This window comes from Bos mutus, chromosome 9, assembly GCF_027580195.1.
Source record: "Bos mutus isolate GX-2022 chromosome 9, NWIPB_WYAK_1.1, whole genome shotgun sequence".
NCBI classification, from domain to species: domain Eukaryota; kingdom Metazoa; phylum Chordata; class Mammalia; order Artiodactyla; family Bovidae; genus Bos; species Bos mutus.
The window spans coordinates 40,716,429-40,733,091 of record NC_091625.1 but is presented as its reverse complement, the minus strand read 5'-3'; the positions used below and the strand labels follow the sequence as shown (position 1 = coordinate 40,733,091).

At 40.0% G+C, this 16,663-nt stretch overlaps 1 protein-coding gene across 1 annotated transcript in view; it reads right to left on the bottom strand.

The window, feature by feature from the left end:
* Positions 1-16,663, bottom strand: part of AK9 (adenylate kinase 9) — a 123,846-nt gene that overhangs the window by 55,145 nt on the left and 52,038 nt on the right. The window contains exons 18-23 of the mRNA XM_070376484.1: positions 16,468-16,551; positions 12,216-12,364; positions 8,163-8,319; positions 7,224-7,338; positions 4,448-4,524; positions 2,846-2,998 (exon numbers count right to left, since the gene is read on the bottom strand). Coding sequence (XP_070232585.1) covers positions 2,846-2,998; positions 4,448-4,524; positions 7,224-7,338; positions 8,163-8,319; positions 12,216-12,364; positions 16,468-16,551 — 735 coding nt within the window. The remainder of the gene's footprint in view (positions 1-2,845; positions 2,999-4,447; positions 4,525-7,223; positions 7,339-8,162; positions 8,320-12,215; positions 12,365-16,467; positions 16,552-16,663) is intronic.

Below are 16,663 nucleotides of genomic sequence, written 5' to 3'. Positions count from 1 at the left end.
ATCATTAATGTACATACTCAGGTTGTTTCTCCAGGGCAAGATGAGCTAACAGATCCCTGGATCATGAATCACCAGATACTCATAAAAAGATTCATAAACATGGAGAAGGAAATGGCAACCCACTCCAGTATTCTTGCCTGGAGAATCCCAGGGACAGAGGAACCTAGTGGGCTTCCATCTATGGGGTTGCACAGAGTCGGACATGACTGAAGCGACATAGCAGCAGCAGCAGTGTCCATCTTACCCATTGACTAGGGCTCATCCCCATTCAGGGCAGGGACTGTCTTGCACACATTTGTTCACTGTACTAGTCTCATATCTGGTCTCTTTGTATACTGGCTCTTAGTAGACCCTTGGTAAATATCTAGAAGTCACACATTCAACAGCCATTTATTGAAGGCTACCAGTAGGTTTGAGGGATACAAAGGAAAAAACAACAACAACTGCATTTAAAGAATTCCTCCTAGTGCAGGAGGTAGACAAAGAAGCATAGTTACAGGGGGAGACAGGGAGGGAAAGGGATGACTGGGAGTTTGGGGATGGTAGATGCAAACTATTACACTTCAACACATTTAGGATGGATAAACAACAAGGTCCTATTGTATAGCACACGGAACTATATCTAACCTGGGATAAATCATAATGAAAAAGAATATTAGAAAAAAAAAGAATGTGTATAACTGAATCACTTTGATGTACAGCAACTAGACTTCAATAAAATGGGGAAAAAGCAAAAAAAAAAAAAAAAAGATTCATAAACAGTAGGCATCCTGACCCCCAAAACAACGATTAAGAAATGTCACAGGATGATGATTAACTGCAGATTCTTTGTTCTTCCCCTTTGTGCATGAGCTAAGTTGCTTCATTCATGTGCGACTCTTTGCAGCCCTATGGACTGCAGCCCACCAGGCTCCTCTGTCCATGGGATTCTCCAGGCAAGAATACTGCAGTGGGTTGCCACACCCTCCTCCAGGGGATCTTCCTGACCCAGGGATTGAACCCATGTCTCTTACATCCCCTGCACTGGCAGGTGAGTTCTTTACTACTAGTGCCACCCGGGAAGCCCTCTCCTCCTTAAATGCCCGCAACTCAAAGACCAAGTTGGAGTGGATCTCAGGCTTGTCTCCCACTCCCTCCCTTGGTGTCCTACTACTAAGCCCTTACTTTGCTGCAGACATCTGCAGTAAGAGTTCAGTTTTCTACACTGCAAACACACGAACCCACTGGTTGGTTCCAGGGAGGCATAAAAATACATAATAAAATAAAGCAGAAAATGAAGAATATTCTTAAATACACAAAAGGATGTTGACCAGAATAATAATTATACATACAGTTCTGATAACTGTTGTTAAATATCATTCAAATGTCTATTCACATGGCATCAAAAATGCCTGAGCATTCTTTTAATTTCTTGACATACCCATAAAGATATTCCTAAATACTGTAAAGTGGCCAAAGTCTCAGTTGTGGGTGTAGGTGTGGTGAAACTGAGGAGAATCTCAACTAATAGCACTTTTGAAGATACAGATCAACAACTGCTTTCCTGGATAATAAAAGACATGATTCACATACAGATCTAGTGTAGATAGTTTCAGGGAAGGAAGGACTAATTATCTTTCTTCTCACCCCTTAGTCTTTCCTAGTTCTGAGACACAAGTTTTGTGTGTCTCACACACACACACATATATATTAACAAAAAAATGTATATATAGCCATTCTGTAATATTGTGCAAACTGTCCTGCAAGTTAGCTAAAATAATAGTTGGGTCCTCTTTCAATAGAATCTATAATGTTTAATACTCGAGAGAAGAGGGAGTAATTCAACACTAATTGTGCTTCGAGGCATTTATGAGCCCTGCTTCCACCACCATGAAGTGCCTGATCTTGCTGCTTAAGTCCACTCTCCAGTCATGAGAGTGACTCTCGTTGCCATATAGACTCCTTCTTGCCCTGTCCCAACCCAAAAAACTGGACATTTGAGGAGGGCTGGCTTCATGGGTATATAAGCTGTGTGGGTGTCCTGTATCTCTTGCCCAGAATGGCCCCATACTTAGTTTAATGCACTTTGGTTGTCATTTTGATCTTTGAACCGAGTTTTGTAAGCAAAATCCAAAGGGACTCCAGCAGGACAATAGGGCACACCTGTGAGCAGAGATCTGTCTGCCATTCTTTGCCATCTCATTCCTATGAGCGTTCCTGATACCCCATCATGAGCACAGAATTCTAAGAGGGCCCACGATGTGTGGGAAAAAGTGTGACTTAGTGATTTGGGGATGGGAAGATGCTGACAGGCCTGACCATGGTTCCCCTTCAAATTAGAACTTGCTCCAGATGCAGAATGAAGGTAATGGCATTTAAAGAGACATGAATGACTATGGAACCTCATCACATCCTTTCTTAGGTTTGCATTTAGAAGTGGCATTGGGCAACATAAAGATGAATGGTAAAATTCATGCTTAAGAACTTAAAATTTTAATTTTTTTTAGAATGACTTTTTTTTTTAAATGACTTTAAACAGCAAACATAAAGTACTATGACAAGTTAAGAGAGACCGTGGAAGGAAAGAAAGAGCTTTATATTCTTGTACTTTTAATGAGTCTTTTTTCCTTTGAACACTGTGCCCCCCAAATTATATAGCAGACCCTGACAAGAGTGCCAGGACCAGGGCAGAGCACTCAGCTTTCTTACCATACTTTCAGCCACCTGCTGCTTTCTGGGGCCACATCTCTGCAATCTCAACCTGCTTCCACTTTATACCACATCAACAGACATACACACACACGCACACAAACATGCCAATAGGCAGCAGTGGAATTAAGGACGCACTCTTTAATAAAAGTCTAACCTGATTGATGTTCTGTTTCTGGGGCCTCAAAAATGTCAGACTCCTCGGGTAAGAACCCCCTGGTCTCCTCAGCAACCTCAGGGGCCTCAGACCCTTCGTGAAGTTCAGACTCCTCAACTTCAAAATCCTCAAAAGCCTCGGCTTCAGCTTCTTCTGCTTATACAAAAAAATGAGAAGAAATAAATTATTTAGTTTAAGTCAGCAGATATTTAATTGGGAACAACCCCTGGAGCATGATGCTTAATGAAAAAGATAGATACAGTCTCCCTATATTATATCTATTAAAATGGAATATAAAATATATTCCCAAATATATGCCATAGCATATAGCAGTCCCAAATATTGTAACAGTAAAAGACAGGAAACAGCCCAAATGTCCATTTAATAGGGAATGGCTATTCCTGCACTATCTGATACATAGCCACAAGCCACATGTATCTACTGAGCACTTGAAGTGTGGCTAGTCCAAACTGAAATGTGCGGTGAAATACACAATGACTTCAGAGACTTTGTGTGAAAAACTGAATATAAAAACATATCAATAATTTTTGCATTGATTACATGCATGAATCAATGTTAATTAAATTTAACATAATTTGCATTATGTTAAAATAATAATTTGGATATAATGTATTAAATAAAATATACAGTTGGTTTTCTGAATCTTCAGGTTCTGTATCCATGGATTCAACCAACCACAAATTGAAAATATTCGAAAAAAAATTTCAGAAAGTTCCAAAAAGCAAAACTTGAATTTGCTAGCAACTATTTACATAGCATTTACATTTTATTAGGCATTATAAGTTATCTAGAGATGATTTAAAGTATATGCCAATGTGTTTAGGTTATACACACATACTATGACATTTTATATAAGGGACTTAAGAATTTATGAATTTTTGGTATCTGCAGGAGTCCTGGGACCAATTCCTGATGGATATTGAGGGATTATTGTAATTCATTTGTTTCTTTTTATTTTTTATGTGCTTACTAGAAAATTTAAAAACATGTTGCACATGCTGGTCCTGCCGTGTATCCCTCTTACAAGGTGGGTGAGTAGGTGTCTGTGTCAGGAATCCATTTTTTATGAATTCATTACTGCTGTGATCATACAGTGCATTATCCAAATTGGAACACAACGAGAAGGAGAGGGAGTCAAACAGATATTTCAGGAACCTGGGCATAAACCTGGACTCTAACGGGCAAACTGGGAAACATGGTCACTCTGTTTATGCTGCCGCTGCCGCTAAGTCGCTTCAGTCGTGTCCAACTCCGTGCGACCCCATAGACGGCAGCCCACCAGGCTCCCCTGTCCCTGGGATTCTCCAGGTAAGAACACTGGAGTGGGTTGCCATTTCCTTCTCCAATGCAGGAAAGTGAAAAGTGAAAGTGAAGTTACTCAGTCGTGTCCGACTCTTAGCAACCCCATGGACTGCAGCCTACCAGGCTCCTCAGTCCATGGGATTTTCCAGGCAAGAGTACTGGAGTGGGGTGCCATTGCCTTCTCTGCACTCTGTTTATAATTCTCTGTAAATACTGCAACTTTGCAGTCACAACACAAAATCAAATGACACATTATTAATCATATAATCTTGTGTTTGCCTTTTGCTTTTGCAGTCATAGCTTCCAATAGCTTTCGATTTTCTTCTTCTATTCTTAATGCCTCTTCCTTGACTTTTCTGAAATGAAAAGGTCCAAAATGTAGTTATCTTTGGAAATTCAAATATCTTACAATATCATAGAATTTAAGGCTTATAATAGTAAAAATAAAGAATAAATCATTTATAATATTCACTATACTTTTTACTTTACCACATAAACATTTAATTTACTCATATTGAGGCTAGTTAATGTTCAGAATTTTTTGTGTGTTTTGGGGATCTTTTTTTGGTAAGGAAAGTTAAAATGTTGTATTTAAAAAACTCTGGCTATTAATTAGGAAACCTGGAAAAATTGATAAAGAATTGTCTAACTCTCAGCTGGTATCATTTTCCCTCTGATTAAATGAGAAATGTTCACAGCATAGAGTTAAGTGAAAAAAGGTATAATATAAAACTATGTATAATACAAATTTTTTATTTAAAATGTATATAAATGAAGATTAAAAGACTAGAATAAAGTGAATCAAACTGTTAATAGTAATTATCTATGGATGGTGGCATTCTGACAGCTTTTAAATTTTATTTCACATTTTTTGCACTTTAAAGATTTTTCTGTATGAATAAGTTGAAAATTTGCAAATTTCCTTTGTATTCAGAAAATTAATTTATTTTCTTTTCAACAAAGTAATGATGAAATTTAAAGAGGTTTGGGATAAGGGAATCTGTTTTTCATTAGGGTTGAAGAACTAGGAATTTAGCCCTCAGGTATTGGCATACTATTACACAAAGAAACATGTATAAGAATGTTGACTGCATTTTTAAAAACAGTATCAAAAAGCTGTATCGAGCAGTCACCAACAGGGGACCAGTTAAGTGGAGCAGAGCCCATTCATGTGAGTAGGCCACTCTGGACAGTCTTCTTCAGACTGTTCTGTAGGTGGGTCATTCTCTCATACTCAGTGTTCTTTCGGTGTCCTTTTCCCCTTCCTTTGAAAATCTTTACACATATTCTCTTCAAATATATCACTACACCTCTCCTCCCAACAGTGTGTACCTTGGTTTATTTATCTTTGGCTGTGCCGGGTCTTTGTTGCTGCACCCGGGCTCGTCTCTAGGTGTAGCAAGCAGGCGCTACACTCTCACTGTGGTGCTTGAGCCTCCCATTGAGGTGGCTTCCCTTGTTGCAGAGCATGGGCTTTAGGGTGTGTGGGCTTCAGTAGTTGCAGCTCACAGACTCTAGGCTGTGGGTTCTATAGTTGTGGTACGTGGGCTTGGTTGCCCTGAGACATGTGGAATCTTCCCAGACCAGGGATTGAACCAGTGTCCCCTGAACTGGCAGGCAGATTTGTAACCACTGGACCACAAATCCTGTTTCTTGTTAATAGGAAGTGTTGTCTCACTATATTCTAAACCCTGTGACCCTGTGATCCAGACTGAAGTCTTAGTGTAATTTGAGTTCTCTTGTTCATGACCCAGACCTTTGAGACTACTGAGCATTGTTTCTGCATGGCTTCCCTACTTGGTAGTGTGTGAACTGGCAATTCTTCTACTTTTCTAGTTAGGTAGGGCTCTTTTGTGATGCTTTCCTCATCCAAAACCTGGATACTATATGTTGTGGCTGCTAAGAATCTAAAATCTGACAAGGAGGAAGAAGAATTTTGCTGCCAGTTTCTAGCTACTTCCATATCCTACTTGGGTAGATCAAAGACAAATGGTGATAAAAGAAATTATCTTGCATTTGACCAGCACATTTGGAAACTAATGCTGGAAAACAGGTACAATCAGCATGTCTGTAGATATTTGGCCAAAAATGTAATTCTAAATCCTATACATTTTATCTCTTTTCCAACCAGGTTGCATTGCATCTCTGACCAATTTTTTAAAAGTATTTAATTAATTAATTTATTTGGCTGCACCAAGTCTTAATGTGGCATGTGGGATCTAGTTACCCCACCAGGGATTGAGTTGACATCCTCCATATTGGGAGCTCAGAGTCTTAGCCACTGAACCACCAGGAAGTCTCAAGAATAAGCATTTGATGTTGAACCTATCAGTTATGAATAACTAGTCTTGTTCTTGGGAGAAGGCAATGCAACCCACTGCAGTATTCTTGCCTGGAGAAACCCAGGGACAGGGGAAACTGGTGGGCTGCTATCTATGGGATCACAGAGTCGGACATGACTGACGCAACTTAGCAGCCGTCTTGTTCTTTACCTTATGTAGAACTTAGTCAAGCTTTGAATTTAAGTCATATGACACAAGTGTATTTTCACTTTTTATATTATTTCTTTGACCGGTGGATTCTAGTTAGTAAAATTAAGTCACAGATAAATAGAGTAGAAAATATATACTTTCTCTGTGTTCATTAAAAAATATATATTTATTTATTTGACTACACTGAGTCTTAGTTGCAACATTCAAACTCTTAATTGAGGTATATGGGATCTAGTTCCCCAACCAAGGATCGAACCCAGGCCCCCTACATTGGGAGCTTGAAGTTTTAGCCTCTGGACTATCAGGACTTTTTTTCACAATGTCTTTTGAAAGTAAACATTTGGTTTAGAATGTCTGATTTGGGACTGTGAAAATATCCACAGCTATATACTTTAGAGATTCTGGGAATATTTATGAAATTACTATTTTTCTTAGAATTAGAATTGGATCTTGTTAGTAGGCCTGTTTTGATGTTAAAGGCATTTTATAAATATAAATCATAAGTAGATTTTTAACAGTTGTAAAAGGTTAATTTATCTCATTTATTGTGCCAGGCAGATTACCTTGCTGCTTCTTCCTCTTTTCTTTCCTTTAGTAGTTCATCTAATAATCTTTCTAAAATCTTAGAGTCAATTTCTTGTTTATTCTCTAAATACAGTCTATTATATAAATATTTTCCTGAAATACAGATAAACAGTAATATTAATTTTAAAGCTCTATAAAATATAGTGAGATATATTTTGGAAATTAGAAATGAAAAATTATTTCTGTCTATATCCAAATATACTTTCCTTTAAGTATTTATCTAAATAGAGCCCAGATTTTTTCAGACCATCTTAAATCCTTCTAAAAAGGTATATATTATACTATAAGTAACTAAAACATAAAAAGTAGTATAATACAGTCTCCCCCTGGAAATTCTCTTTTCAAATATATTTCCTTAAGATGCAAAATAACAATATTTTTGGCTCCCTTATCAAATATTAGTTGACTGTATATGTGTGAGTTTATCTCTGGGCTCTTTGTTCTGTTTGATTGGTCTATGTCATTTTTTTCTGGTAGTGCCATAATTTTTTATTACTATAGCTTTATACACAGTGACAGAAATTAAAATTTAGTTCTGCTATCTTTATCTACTTAGTATTTCCCATTTGAGGGGAAAAAGGATTAATAGATAGTTTTGCCCTCAGCCTTATATATTTTTCATTCAGAAGTTATAATGCTGACTGGGATGAGGGTTGTTAAATGCTCAGCTCCACAGAATAATGATAAGAGTGTATTGGAGCATCCAGTGACCCAGCATACCATCTGTGGCCACCTACTCAGTGATTGGATGTTTCCTTTTGTGTACCTCTAGGTCATGAAGGGACTGCTGGGGTGGTATTTGTTGTATCCAGGGAAGGTGGAGAGTTTTCCATTTTATAGTTCATAAAAATATAAACTAAAAATATTATCAGCAGTAAAAACTTCACTCTGAATTGACATGATAAGTATTCACCAACCATTGTTTTCTGTGTCTGATAAACAGATGACTAAATCGGGTAGAACTCCTTTGTCGACTAAGACCATCCAGAGTTCTTTCACAAGAGGGCAGTTGTCCAGTATCCATCCTCCATATTTGGGGGCACCATAAAACCTATTCTTGTTTTCTTCAACTACCTGTGAAAAATGACACACTGAAATTACCATCATAGGCATCCAAGTCAAGGATGTTACCCTGATATGTCACTTTCCTGGACCTTAACCAAATATCTTTTGAGTTCTTCTGACTTTCAGAAGAAAAAAAAAGAGCCACTTAATTTTAAAAGAGAAACAATTTGAAAGCACTAAAGCTGTACATTAAGAACAAGAAGCAAAAGCCTCTGTTAAATAAATATAACAAAACATGCTTGCTATATCTTACTCAGTATTACAGAACCTAGATCCTGATTCAGAAGGTCAAGGGTAGGGCCCATGAGTCTGTGTTTCTAACATGGTCTCAGGTGACAATGGCCCCTGGTCTACTCTACTCCCTGGTCCCTGGAGTCACCAGGTCTGTGCTCAGTCTGCCTTTTTAAGTGACAATGCTCTTTACTTCCCTTTAGATTTTTAGCCTTTAATGTGAGAGCTGAGAGGTCCTGAGATGTTTACTAACAGCTATAGAAAGAAACTGATTCGAAACAAATCTTGCAGGTGCTTTGTGAGTTCTGCTAAACTATCCCCCACCTGCCACCCAATTATAACAACTTCAGTACAAATGTGGAGATTAGTGATGTGGGTCTGTGAATACACCAGTTCCGAAGGTTTTAAACAAATCTGTATGCAATCAGGAAGTCACAGAATATTAGAAGTCGAGGGAAAGAAATCTTGAGAGGACCAGTGTAACCCTTTGGCTTATGCAGATTTACCTGCTTTTTGAAATTTCCATCTGAATGAAGAGCATTTGGGGCAAAAAAAAGAATTTTAAACACTTGGAAAAGTTTCACATGAGAGAATTAGGAGGGAAAAGCTATAATGAAGTAGTATAAGTGAAATAAGTTAGAGAAAGACAAATACTATATGACCTCATTTATTGTGAAATCTAAAAAAACCAAATTCATAGAGAAGACATTGGTGGCTGCCAGAGACAGAGGAAAAGGTGGGAGGAAATGGGTGAGAGGGTCAAAAGGTAGGGCTTCCCTGGTGGCTCAGCAGTAAAGAATTCACTGGCAATGCAGGGGCCACAAGAGATGCGGGTTTGATCCCTGGGTCAGGAAGGTCCCCTGGAGGAGGGCATGGCAACCCACTCCAGTGTTCTTGCCTAGAGAATCCCATGGACAGAGGAGCCTGGCAGACTACAGTCCATAGGATCACAAAGAGTTGGACATGACTGAAGCAACTTAGCACGCACACATACATGGTCAAAAGGTACAAACGTCCAGTTACAAGATAAATAAGTACTGAGAGTGTAATGTACAGCATGGTAACTACAGTTCACATGCCATGCACATGGGTGTGAGATATCTCTTCAAAACCCTGCTTTCAGTTCTTTTGAATATATAGCTGGAAGTAGGTTAGTTAGTTCATGTGGTAGTTCTGTTTTTAAAAAATAAACTTTACTTTTAGAACAGTTTTATTTTTTATTAAGTTAATTTCATTTCTTGGCCATGCCATGAAGCTTGTGAAATCTTAGTTCCCCCACCAGGGATTGAACCTGGACTCTGGCAGTGAAAACGCTGAGTCCTAACCGCTGGACAGCCAGGGAATTCCCTTTAGAGCGGTTTTAGATTCACAGCAATCTTTCTGTTCTATTTTTTCCATTGCCCTATACAACTGTATATCAAAATAAAAAGTTTAAAAAAGCCACTTGTAACCAGAGCATTTTTATCAGTCTTTTTTCATGTAAAGAAGTCCTTTTTATTAATAAACTTACTATCATACTTAGATAAGCCTGCAGTGTGCCTGCAGTGCCACCTGAGATCTGGGAGACCTGGGGTTTGATCCCAGGGTTGGGAAGATTCTCCTGGAAAAGGGAAAGGCTCCTCGCCCCAGTACTCTGGCCTGGAGTCCATGGGGTCACAAAGAGTCCTGACAGGACTGAGAGATTTTCACATCATACTTAGAAATGTAGCAACATAGATGCCATATTAACACTTTCAAGGAATAGGAAGTTGCAATTGAGAGAAATCTATAGTTTGAGGTAGAAATTCCGTCTTAATTTTAAATAATCTTTGTTTGAACTTCTTGTGCTGTTTGGAAAATGTGAGAAAAGATCACCATAAAAGCTCATTTATTGAGCACTTCTGTTCAGTTGCACTGAAAAACGCAGAGGGAATGAAAAAGATAACTGATCTGGTATTCTTGCCTTGAGGTGCTACATTTAATAGGCATTGATGGACATGTAAACAAAGTTATAATGCTGTCAGTTCAGTTCAGTCCCTCAGTCGTGTCCAACTCTTTGTGACCCCATGAACCACAGCACACCAGGCCTCTCTGTCCATCACCAACTCCTGGACCATAGCCAAATTCATGTCCATTGAGTCGGTGATGACATCCAACCATCTCATCCTCTGTCATCCCTTTCTCCTCCTGCCCTCAATCTTGCCCAGCATCAGGGTCTTTGCCAATAAGTCAGTTCTTCTCATCAGAAGTTTCAGCTTCAACATCAGTCCTTCCAATGAACACCCAGGACTGATTTCCTTTAGGATGGACTTTGGATCTCCTTGCAGTCCAAGGGACTCTCAAGAGTCTTCTCCAACACCACAGTTCAAGAGCATCAGTTCTTCTGCACTCAGCTTTCTTTACAACTCTCACATTCATACATGACTACTGGAAAAACCATAGCCTTGACTAGACAGACCTTTGTTGACAAAGTAATGTCTCTGCTTTTGAATATGCTGTCTAGGTTGGTCATAACTTTCCTTCCAAGGAGTAAACGTCTTTTAATTTCATGGCTAGAGTCACCATCTGCAGTGATTTTGGAGCCTAAGAAAATAAAAGTCTCATGTTTCCACTGTTTCCCCATCTATTTGCCATGAAGTGATGGGATCAGATGCCATGATCTTAGTTTTCTGAATGTTGAATTTTAAAGCCAACTTTTTCACTCTCCTCTTTCACTTTCATCAAGAGGCTCTTTAGTTCTTCACTTTCTGCCATAAGGGTGGTGTCATCTGTATATCTGAGGTTATTGATATTTCTCCCGGAAATCTTGATTCCAGCTTGTGCTTCTTCCAGCCCAGCATTTCTCATGATGTACTCTGCATTGAAGTTAAATAAGCAGGGTGACAATATACAGCCTTGACATACTCCTTTTCCTATTTGGAACCAGTCTGTTGTTCCATGTCCAGTTCTAACTATGGCTTCCTGACCTGCATACAGATTTCTCAAGAGGCAGTTCAGGTGGTCTGGTATTCCCATCTCTTTCAGAATTTTCCACGTTTATTGTGATCCACACAAAGGCTTTGGCATAGTCAATAAAGCAGAAATAGATGCTTTCCTGGAACTCTTTAGCTTTTTTGATGATCCAGCATGTTGGCAATTTGATCTCTGGCTCCTCTGCCTTTTCTAAAACCAGCTTGAACATCTGGAAGTTCACGGTTCACGTATTGCTGAAGTCTGGCTTGGAGAATTTTGAGCATTACTTTGCTAGCATGTGGAGAAGGCAATGGCAACCCACTCTAGTACTTTTGCCTGGGAACTCCCATGGATGGAGGAGCCTGGTGGGCTCCAGTCCATGGGGTTGCACAGAGTCGGACACGACTGAGCGACTTCCCTTTCACTTTTCACTTTCATGCATTGGAGAAGGAAATGGCAACCCACTCCAGTGTTCTTGCCTGGAGAATCCCAGGGCCAGGGGAGCCTGGTGGGCTGCCGTCTATGGGGTTGCACAGAGTCGGACACAACTGCAGCGACTTAGCAGCAGCAGCAGCAGGGTACATTACATATTAACAGTGTTACTGTAAAATGCACGTGAATTAGGAGGCTATAGATTTCAACACTGCCATATGGGATTCAAAAATAATTGTACATATACCAGGTTAACATTTTCTCAGATACTGTGAAATCAGAGATAAAAATAAAGATTCTGGATTTCTTACCTCTTGGAGAACTTCATCTAAGATCTCAGCAATTTTTTCATGTGGCTGTTCAAAGTTCATATCCTTTGCCATTTTTACTGTCTCATTTATTATGGAAAGAACTTCTGGATGATCAGCAGTTACCTCTTCTATCTCATAGTCTGTTACATCTAAAGTAAAGTAAATCAATACATTAATGCCCTTAATAATTTTAGTAGACAATGTTATTTGCAACAGAACATGATCGTAAATACCTAACCCAAGGAAGCACTCTTTGTGTTACTGCTGAACATGCCAGAAAAAGGGAGAAATGAACTAGAGAGGAAATAAGTCTGGAATCACAAAACAGTAGAATAGTGGCTTAAAGCCAGTGCATCAGAACAAAAGCATATGGGGCAAGAAAAAAACTCATGTCAGGCAGGATTAAAAACTCAGAAAACCAGGGAGAAGAGGTAGGAAGCAAAGGCTTCCAGGAGTCAAGCTAAAAGACAGGCAACTAAAGAATGAGTCAGAAAACAAAATAAATGCTTTCAATTAATAATTGTTTTTATTATTTATTGTTGGCTGTGTTGGATCTTCGTTGCTGTGCGGGCTTTTCTTTAGTTGGGGAAGAGTTCTAGCCGGGGGCTTTTCTCTAGTTTTGAAGACTTCTCTTGTTGTGGAGCATGGGTTCTAGGGCATGTGGGCTTCAGTAGTTGCAGCACGTGAGCTCATTAATTGCATCTCCCGGGCTCTAGAGCATAGGTTCAATAGCTGTGGTGCACAGGCTTAGTTGCTCTGTGGCATGTGGGATCTTCCCAGACCAGAGACTGAACCCATGTCTCCTGCACTTGCAGAAGGGTTCTTTACCACTGAGCCACCAGGGAAGCCCTAAATTGTATGCATGAGACTACATGGGACAATAAAAGGAGAGGGGGTGGGCAAGAGGATGGGAAAAAAAGGTAGCATAGGCTGGTTTTTCAGGTGTTAGCCTTGATTCCTGCCTCACTGTGTGCTGAATGTTTTCTTACATGGCTGAGCTGGCTTATAGGCTGCACCATGATATAAACATTTATCCATGTGTCTAACAGGACATGAGATTGGCAGCGCCACCAGACTGTGGAGCGACTCTTCTACCTCGGCCTTTCCAGTAGTGCTTTCTGAGCTCCATCCATCAGGGTCTCCTGCCAGAGCCTAATTGATCCTCTCGCAGAAAAAATCCCAAAGGACTTTTGAGGAGCAGCTTCCTGCTGCCCTCTCTGTCATGAAGTGAGAAGTCCATTCTCAGAGATACAGAAAACCAGCAATTCCTGGATAGTCAGACGTAAGAATTCATAGCCTGGGAAAGGGGACATGAGGAAGCAGAAATAGCCAGGCAAAAATAGTAAATGTGCCACAAGATACTACTTGCCTACACAATATCCAGTTCTCCTTTCCTGTAGTAACAGAATGCTGATTTTGTTAGGGTCAGCAATTTAAAAACACTAGCCGTTTAAAAACACTATGTCTCCTAACTTCCCTTATATTGATAGTTTCACTGGTAGATAAAATGCAAGAAGAACTTTTTGGGGGTGAGTCTTGTTGTTTTCTCTTTAAAGAGGAATAACTCAGCAGTGGCCACAGGACTGGAAAAGGTCAGTTTTCATTCCAATCCCAAAGAAAGGTAATGCCAAAGAATGCTCAAACTACTGCACAATTGCACTCATCTCACATGCTAGTAAAGTAATGCTCAAAATTCTCCAAGCCAGGCTTCAATAGTACGTGAACCATGAACTTCCAGATGTTCAAGCTGGTTTTAGAAAAGGCAGAGGAACCAGAGATTAAATTGCCAACATCTGCTGAATCATCGAAAAAGCAAGAGAGTTTCAGAAAAACATCTATTTCTGATTTATTGACTATACAAAAGCCTTTGACTGTGTGGATCACAATAAACTGTGGAAAATTCTGAAAGAGATGGGAATACCAGACCTGCCTCTTGAGAAATCTGTATGCAGGTCAGGAAGCAACCGTTAGAACTGGACATGGAACAACAGACTGGTTCCAAATAGGAAAAGGAGTACGTCAAGGCTGTATATTGTCACCCTGCTTATTTAACTTCAATGCAGAGAACATCATGAGAAATGCTGGGCTGGAGGAAGCACAAGCTGGAATCAAGATTTCCAGGAGAAATATCAATAACCTCAGATATACAGATGACACCACCTTTATGGCAGAAAGTGAAGAAGAACTAAGCAGCCTCTTGATGAAAGTGAAAGATGAGAGTGAAAAAGTTGGCTTAAAAGCTCAACATTCAGAAAACTAAGATCATGGCATCTGATCCCATCACTTCATGGCAAATAGATGGGGAAACAGTGGAACAGTGTCAGACTTTATTTTGGGGGGCTCCAAATCACTGCAGATGGTGACTGCAGCCATGAAATTAAAAGACACTTACTCCTTGGAAGGAAAGTTATGACCAATCTAGATAGCATATTGAAAAGCAGAGACATTACTTTGTCAACAAAGGTCCGTCTAGTCAAGGTTATGGTTTTTCCAGTAGTCATGTATGGATGTGAGAGTTGTAAAGAAAGCTGAGCACAGAAGAACTGATGCTCTTGAACTGTGGTGTTGGAGAAGACTCTTGAGAGTCCCTTGGACTACAAGGAGATCCAACCAGTCCATCCTAAAGGAGATCAGTCCTGGGTGTTCATTGGTAAGACTGATGTTGAAGCTGAAACTCCAATACTTTGGCCACCTGATGAGAAGAACTGACTCATTGGAAAAGACCCTGATGCTGGGAAAGATTGAGGGCAGGAGGAGAAGGGGATGACAGAGGATGAGATGGTTGGATGGCATCACCGACTCAATGGACATGGGTTTGGGTGGACTCCGGGAGTTGGTGATGGACGGGGAGGCCTGGCATGGTGCAATTCATGGGGTTGCAAAGAGTCAGACATCACTGAGCGACTGAACTGAACTGAATTGACCGAACTCAGCTGGATGGAGTGTTATTTTTTTGTCTCTTGCCTTTTCCCTCTTCTTGCCCATTGATGTAACAACTGGCACACTAGCAGCCATCTTGTGAATTATTAAGGTAGCCACATGCCAGGAATGACAGAACAGAAAGACAGATATCCTATCTTTCCAATATTCTTGTTCATGAAAACAGTATATCACGTTCTTCTGTATTTCTGCATGTCCAACTGTTCATATTATAGTAGTCTTTAAGACAGAGTAAAGGTTTCCCTGACAGCTCAGTTGGTAAAGAATCTGCCTGCAAGTAGAAGACCCTGGTTCGATTCCTGGGTTGGGAAGATCCTCTGGAGAAAGGATAGGCTACGCACTCCAGTATTCTTGGGCTTCCCTTGTGTCCCAGCTGGTAAAGAATCTGCCTGCAATGCAGGAGACCTGGGTTTGATCCCTGGGTTGGGAAGATCCCTGGAGAAGGGAAGGGCTACCCACTCCAGTATTCTGGCCTAGAGAATTCCATGGACTGTATAGTCCATGGGAAGTGGGTATGGGGGAGGGTGGGCAAAGAGTTGGACATAACTGAGTGACTTTCATTTAAGATAGAGTAAGTTGATATTAATAAGATTTTTAAGTAAAAAAGTACATGGTCATCCTTCAAAATTCTAAAGGAATTATTTGTGATTTTTACCACAGTATAAGAGAACCAATTAAAAGACATTTATGTGTAGCAGAACCAATACAATATTGTAAAGTAATTAGCCTCCAATTAAAACAAATATATTTAAATTTAAAAAAAAAGAAAGTTATGACCAACCTAGATAGCGTATTAAAAAGCAGAGACATTACTTTGCCAACAAAGGTCCATCTAGTCAAGGCTATGGTTTTTCCAGTGGTCATGTATGGATGTTAGAGTTGGACTGTGAAGAAAGCTGAGTGCTGAAGAATTGATGCTTTTGAACTGTGGTGTTGGAGAAGACTCTTGAGAGTCCCTTGTACTGCAAGGAGATCCAACCAGTCCATCCTAAAAGAGATCAGTCCTGGGTGTGCATTGGAAGGACTGATGTTGAAGCTGAAACTCCAATACTTTAGCCACCTCATGTGAAGAGTTGACTCATTGGAAAAGACCCTGATTCTGGGAGGGATTGGGGGCAGGAGGAGAAGGGGATGACAGAGGATGAGATGGCTGGATGGCATCACTGACTCGATGGACATGAGTTTGGGTAAACTCCAGGAGTTGGTGATGGACAGGGAGGCCTGGCGTGCTGCAATTCATGGGGTTGCAAACAGTCGGACACGATTGAGCGACTGAACTGAAGAGAACCAAATCACCCTAGTAATAATTTACCTTTTTTGGAATCCTTCTTTAGATCTCGACTAGAGTCTTGCTGACTTCTTTGACGTGTAAACATTTCACTTATTTCTTTTTCATCTGAAAATAAAACTCTGTTAAACACATAAAGAACAGTACTTAAACTGTAGGTGATTCCTAAGGAAGATTGTGGTATGAGCCCCAGGACCCAGGACTCAATGCTCCTAATTTT